The sequence below is a fragment of the Anneissia japonica genome, unplaced genomic scaffold (assembly GCF_011630105.1).
Source record: "Anneissia japonica isolate Jap-2015-1 unplaced genomic scaffold, ASM1163010v1 scaffold284983_len440753_cov197, whole genome shotgun sequence".
In the NCBI taxonomy this organism is placed as follows: Eukaryota; Metazoa; Echinodermata; class Crinoidea; order Comatulida; family Comatulidae; genus Anneissia; species Anneissia japonica.
This window is the reverse complement of record NW_022682882.1, coordinates 260,959-268,362: the sequence shown is the minus strand read 5'-3', so window position 1 is coordinate 268,362 and position 7,404 is coordinate 260,959. Positions and strand designations below refer to the sequence as shown.

At 37.4% G+C, this 7,404-nt stretch overlaps 1 protein-coding gene across 1 annotated transcript in view; it reads left to right on the top strand.

The window, feature by feature from the left end:
• Window positions 1–3,214: 3,214 nt before the first annotated feature.
• LOC117110803 (urease accessory protein F-like) overlaps window positions 3,215–7,404 on the top strand; it is a gene marked incomplete at its 3' end in the record, with an annotated part of 7,048 nt that continues 2,858 nt past the window's right edge. Inside the window, 3 exon segments of the mRNA XM_033253666.1 lie at window positions 3,215–3,377; window positions 5,741–5,857; window positions 6,799–6,929. Coding sequence (XP_033109557.1) covers window positions 3,320–3,377; window positions 5,741–5,857; window positions 6,799–6,929 — 306 coding nt within the window.

Genomic DNA, 7,404 nt, shown 5'->3' with positions numbered 1-7,404 from the left:
ATGTACCATATTTATAGATGCGGTTTTTTTCCCAGTAGATCTGCCCACATCCCAGAAAACACTAAGCGAATTTATTCGCGCGAATCGAAAGCGTCGGTTGATGCGCATGTGCGTTCACTTTTCTATCCAAGTTTGCGAAGCGAAAAAATGAGCAACCAATCAGAGTTCATTAAGCCAACCTTTTTTATTTTTTTAAAAATCTATAAGCTATTTTATTGATTTTTATAAAATTCCTGCAAAATATAATAAAAATAGCATTTGACAGATTCTTAAAAAAAAAAGAAACATCTAATAAAAATGGCATTTGACAGATTTTTTTTTTCAACTAAATTATTTGTTTTTAAATATGCATAGGCCTATGATTTATGTTGATTTATTAATTCAATTTTATTTAAAATAACAAACAAATGACATATTTGATAGATTAAATATTTATTTAAAAGAAAACCCAAACAAATATGATTCGAATAACTGATTTTAAAAAAAAGTTGCAATGTTATAATATTTACTATTTATTTTTTAAAAATCTATAAACTATTTTATAAGTTTTTATAAAATTCCTGCAAATCCTAATAAAAATGGCATTTTACTTTAAATTCTTTAAAAAAAAAACTAAATTATTTTAGTTTTTCAATATGCATGTGATTTATGTTGATTTATTGATCTAATTTTTGCTATTTTTGCAGCAATTAAATAGTTGGAAGATAAAAAAAACCCCCTAAATTTTATCACTGAGGGCCATTTTTACTAGGCCTACCTGTCATTATTTAAGGGGCCATTTTCTCCCCGGTATAATAGGCCTAGTCGGTATAGGAGCCGGACGGACAGACGGATGTCTACCGAAGTGGGGGATCCAGTCAATCACTCCCTAGCAAACTCGCCCCTCGTAATCGCCCCTACAAGCTCATTCCTTTGAAAAACTCGCGCCTCGATTGTACACAGTGGCCCCCTACCAATCTCACCCCATAACAAACTCGCCACATAACAAATTCGCCCACTAACAAACTCTCCCCCTTACAAACTCGGTATCCGTTGATTTCGGTCCCGCTATTTTTGTTATGCATTTCGGCTGCAGTGTATAGCGATGTACCGGTAGCTAAGCAATACGGTTTAAACACGAAACCTACAATAATGCAACATTAGTTTATTAAGGCAATTAGGGCTATTTTTATTAGTATTTTATTATTCTATTACACTAGGCTATATAGGATAGTAAGAAATTGAACATAAAATTATTGTTGATGGATACATAATTGTGCGCCATGTGCGCAATGTAGACCTAGCCTCTGGATATTTTACCATATTTTACTGGAAGATTGCAACCTGTAAAAAATTGTAAGTCATCATCCATGCTATTCCGTAAAATTTAATAACAAAAATTGTGATATTTTCTCATGAAGACGATTGGAGCAACTCAATCGAAACGTCGAGACTTTCTCAACAACAACAGTTCTTTTCAACATATAAAAAATTGTTTAAAAATTGTTTAAAAAAAATTAGACCCCCAAAAATAAGACCCTGCAAAAATAACACCGTCAACACCCCCACTGCAATTCTCCACCAATCACCGTCACCTCCCACCGCCTCCACATCTCTCCCCACAACCCATCTCACACATGCCCCGACGATTCTACATTCTGATGATAATAAAAGCCCTTCACGCTGGTCAAGCAGCCTATCAACAGAAGAATAAATAGTAAATCAGCATGGTATCAAAACGTACAAATCGACTAAAATGTGCACGTGCTACCCCTGAACAGTTTGCAAATTGTCCGCGCAAATTGTGCAAAGAAATCTTTGCTTGCCCAATTTGCAAATTGTGCACGACACAGACAGATGACGACTTTCCATCCGGAATTGGGATTGGTCTTTCAATGGCCGTATTGGACTGGTCGTTCTTCATTAAGCCACACCCACCTGCGGAGCGGCCAAATCCTACTTAACGAAGACGACCAGTCGAATAGAAAACTTGTAAATACTCGACAAAACAAAATGGCTGCATAGTTACCGCGATACACGCGCGTAGTCAATGCTTCAGCTTGTGGCAGTATGGGTTTTTCGTAAAAAAATATTTTCATCCAGTTTTTGAATTCTGTTAGCCTACAATTATTTTTTGACTTTATGTGGGTAAACATTATAATTTTTATTTTCTGAAATTTAATCTAAATATTATTAACGCAAATGTTTCTAAACTCACCAATCGGCCATGTTTGTTTTGGTCACGTGCTGGGGCGGATGCAGGATTGTGCGGTAGGGGGTGCGTGCAGAAATTTGAAGAAATGTACCTGTAGATGGCCGGAAATGACACATTTATAATAGTAAAATTCATCATCATCACTTCACTATCATACGACACTTTTATATAGTAAAATTCATCATCATCACGCCATCATGTCTATGATGAAGAGCGCCAGCAAATTTCTCATGATTTTTAATCAGGGATTTCAGGCAATCATTATTATGAGTGATGTACCATAGAAAAAAAAACTAAAGAAACACTTTCTTTGATGTATTTAATTTATTTGACTTACCTCAAAGGTGTGTGGCCACATTCACCTCAGCCCCACCACAGCTGTGGCTGAGGTGGTAAAATTTGGGGAAATTAAAGATAGAAAATAAAACTTAATTGTCTTTGGGGCCTATTTACTTTATCTACTTCATATGCCGAAAACCAATTTTATCTTTGCAGGCTTTTTCTCATTCTAAAATTATAATAAAGGCACGCACACTTAAATCGTGTGTGATAGGTAATCAAGATGTTTGTGGGCAGAGTATACCGGTATAAAATGCTATTTAAGATGTACTCTGGCTGATAGGCCCAACGCGTTCTTTCGTTAAAACCTGAGTCATTTGCAGTTAGGCCTATATTTCAACAATTTTCAGGCATACTTCTTGATTCCCAAAAAGTGAGGGGGACCAATCCTTCCCCTTAAAAATATGTGGGGGTATTCCTCTTCCCGGGGGGGGCGTATTCCCTTCCCCAGTGATCTGGTGCGCCCATGGGTCCGTGAAGAGTCCACATCCCCTCAGCTAGCTGAGGTGCGAACATTTTGAGAATATGAGCTCGGTGCCATGAAATTGCACTCTCATATCTTAACAATATTACCAATAATTCATATCAACAATATAATACAACAATAAATTTCTTAATAGAATTTAGGGAGGTGCGACCGCGCCCTCCACACCCCCTGTATTCGCCCGTTGTCAACGCAACGAAGTCAAATTTCTACGAACCAACAGTCGAATGAAAATAATACTCAACGATAAATCGTAGACAACGAAATGAACTAGTCGAATACGCCCAATGGTTTGGTAGAAAATGTCTCACGAACAGATGAAGTCTTCTCTGTTAGCGTTACTCCAAATAGTTGATTCTGGTACGTAGAATAATACCTAGGCTAGGCCTGCATACGAAATTTTTAAATCTCAAACCTAGGCTAGGCTAGCCATTTTTACTATTTAGGCCAAGGATGACTAGGCCTAGGGAGGGCCTATGCCTGGCCTAGGCCAGGCCGCCCATCATCATCAAAATAAATAAACTCAGGCCTCTTCCTAGGTAGGCTAGGCCATGGATGGCCATTTCATCTGTTTCGGCCGCGTTGTATTTTCATTCTTAAAATTGTGCACAACATTTTCTAACAAAAACAACAGCATCGTTAGTCTTTAGTAGGGCTTACTGTAGGATTAGGGTTGAGCATCGAGCGCGAACAAAGAACAATGAGAAAGACCACACTCTACAAGTTATTTATGCCATGAAATATAAAGCAATGAATGAATATGCATTTATTTTCTGTAAGATATTTAATCATTACGAAGAAAGTAAGACAAAACAAATATTTTTATTGTTTTATTTTATTCAAACACATTTTCCAACGTCATCACTAGTCGCCTATCAGAAACATAATTGGCAGTTAATTTTATAGGCATACCATTCTGGCGCATGACGTATACAAACAAGTAGGGTTGTATCCCAGTTTGCCGAGTACCAGTTTGCCGACTCAGAACCAAATAAATCCCAGTTAGCCGAAACACAGTTTGCCGAAAGTCAGTTAAAAGCAGTCTCATAAATAAATTCAGATTTTATCAACAACCAACTCCTAAATTGGATCTCGTCTTTCCTAATAGGAAGATCCCAGTGAGTTGTGCTTGAGGGACAGACATCTTCCACCATATCTGTTGACTCTGGAGTACCACAGGGGACAGTCTCAGGACGTACCCCTCCTGTTTCTCTTGTATATCAATGACCTGCCTGATCAATTGTCATCAACACCATGACTTTTTGCAGATGATCGCCCTTTTGTACAGGAGCATCACTTCACCATCAGAATCTAGAGCCCTTCAGGAAGATTTGGATACAAGCTGGCAAAATGAATGGCAATGCAATTCAACCCCAAGAAATGATACACAATGCACACTTCTTAAGCCAGAAATCCAGTTCATCAGGATTATATATTATGCAACCAGAAGTTGCAAGTAGTTCACATCCATACTTGGAAATCCATTTGCAAGATGATCCAAGCTGGAAGACACATATTGGCCACGCCACATCCAGAGCTAGTCGCATGCTGGGCATTGTTCATTGTAATTCATACCAATGTCCGGAAAACCTGAAGGAGACAGCTTACAAATGTCTTATAAGACACATTATTGAATATGGATCAGTAGCATGGGATCCACACCAGAAAGGACACATTCAAAATCTTGAAAAGATCCAAAGGGGAGCTGCGAGATTCACCAAGAGCGAATACAGTAGCCTTAGTAGATTTTAAATTGGTGCCTAAGATTAAAAAGCCTAATCACTGATAGTATGGCTCGGTAAATAAAGTGGTAAGCAACTGGCAAGCCCTTTTGATGGTCTTTAACTAACTTTTTTGTGGTTGTTAAGTCTGAGTATACATTCAGTTTCGCCTACATAATTGCTGCTATGGTATATAAAAAAATATTCACACATAAAACCTAAATCTTTGTTGAAACCATTAACATTAGATTTATGACAGGAACCAACAGATCTCATCACACCTTCTATTCTAGCCTTAGTAGATTTTAAATTGGTGCCTAAGATTAAAAGCCTAATTCATTGATGGTATGGCTTGGTAAAGTTGTGAGCATCAGGGAAGCCCTTTTGATGGTTTTAACTATTTTTTTTGTAGTTGTTAAGTCTGAGTTTACATTCGGTTTCGCCTACGTAATTGCTGTTATTAAATGTAGTTCAAAATAGTAGGACGGTGGACGGCAGAATTCGGCAAACTGGGTTCGGCAAACCGCGTTTCAGCCAACTGGGATTTCATCTTTTCGGTGAACTGGATTCAGGAAACTGGGGTTCGGAAAAGTGGTCTAATTTCGGCAAACTGTGTTCTGGCAAACTGGATTTCGATCAACTGGTTGGATACCTGGTGGGAGCAGTTAGCAATATCATGATCCAAAGTCCAAAGGAGTAGGGGAGGGTGTGGGTGACAATGTATAGTTAAAAATACAAATACAAAATTCCACAAGAAAACTCTTTACTGTTGACAGAGCACTTCTTAATCAATTTATATTATTAAAACATGCACAGATAAAATTAGTAAAACTCTATAAAAACTAGGTTACAAATTATAATTAATATTATTAATATTGTATTAAATAATACAGTAATATTTTGAAATATCTGCGCATGTAAGATTGTAAAGGCTTATGTGCCACTAGATTATGCTGCAAACAAATATTTAATAAAATATTAAATTTTTAATTCCTTTTTTAGGATTTCCCACAGGTAGTTTTTCCCATAGCCTAGGATATGAATCAGCAGTGAAGCACCAACACATCAAAACAATGGCACAATTCAAAGAGTTTGTCATCACTGTGTTAGAAAATATTGGTAAGTTACTCTATGTATGGTCAAAAATAACCTAGTGTACTTGTATTAAATAAATAATAATATTTTGATGTTCATACAAATTACAGTGTATTAAATATTTTTGCATCCAGGGGATTTTAAATAGATGATTTCGCTGCAAGCTTTGATTTGGATTTGGATTTATTCCATGTAAACACCAAGGATAGCCCACGAAAGTCTAGAAGAAGACTTATCTCCAGTAGGGTCCTTCTGGTGGTGATTGGGCAGTACACTGGGAGACAATCTCCTACTCTTTTCCAAAGAGTGTACTGCGTTCTTTAACGTGCACACAGGCCATAAATGTACACATGACCAACAGCTTAAATGTCTCATCTGAAAGATGGTGTGCTATTGTATCTTGTATTTTTAGCCCTCCATGTGATGGGAATTGAACCGGGGACCTAGAGATCTCCACAGTTCTGCACACACACAGTGGCTACCACCAGATTAGCCGACTGAGCTAAGTTAAATTGAATTTCTCTTTCAACAGTGAGTATCTCGTCACTTAGGAGTGATGCTCTTTAAACCAAGTGGCATTATGTGGCTCAAGCCAGGCACAATGCATCGCACAATGGTCACTGCTGGCAAATCCATCTTTATTTCCTGCACTCTTTGTGAGCGCTTGACAACGCAACACCGTCCCCTGATTGTCATAAAAGTGATCCGCTGCACGCACCTTGTTGTTTTGCATTCCCTGTGGAATTGTGTTAGGGAGTAAGATTTTTTTTAGCCATGAGAACAATTCCTGTTGTATAGACAGCTAACTATGGCTACTGTACTTACACTCATTAGGTACAAAAATTTGACATTGCAAAGCTGTATTTTACAAAAATAAAACTTATTTTGCAGTGTGTACAACTTCAGTTGTTAATGACCTAGCGTATTTTTGCATGTACAGTAATTAGAATGTCTTTTTCCCATAGGCTCTTCATATCTGCCACTGCTCTGCAAAGCCTACAAGAAATCTGAAGATGTTGATGAAATAATAGCCCTTGACGCATACAATGAAGCATGCCTGAGTAACCATATAGCAAACAGGGCAAGTGTGCAACAGGTATAGCTAAAGATACTGTAGCAGTACTACCATCTGTAAATTTGTATATAGGATCTGTGTGTAAATAATACCTTGCATTTTTAACCAATATCCCAACTTCATGGCTTATACACCAAGCTTAGGAAGGTCATTTACCTTAAGGTCATTTGCCTTAATTCAAGTGACCACACATCATTTGGGAATGTTGATGAGTTTCCCAGGTACTAGACAAGGACAGGCAATTACTAATCCTTATTGGTCAGATGGTATGAAAGGTGATGCTATATCACATACATTTGTACTTTTACAGACACTTCTCTGTTTGTCCTCCCTGAGTGCACATTACTTTCGCTTTCTATCAATTTGTATATATCATCAACTTGTTTCTCAAGTGTTTTTGTAAATACACTTTTCACTTGGAATAAATTGTACAGTTCTACATATAAATTAGTGTGGTGTATTTTTATCATCTCATCGTACACTTACACTAAAATAC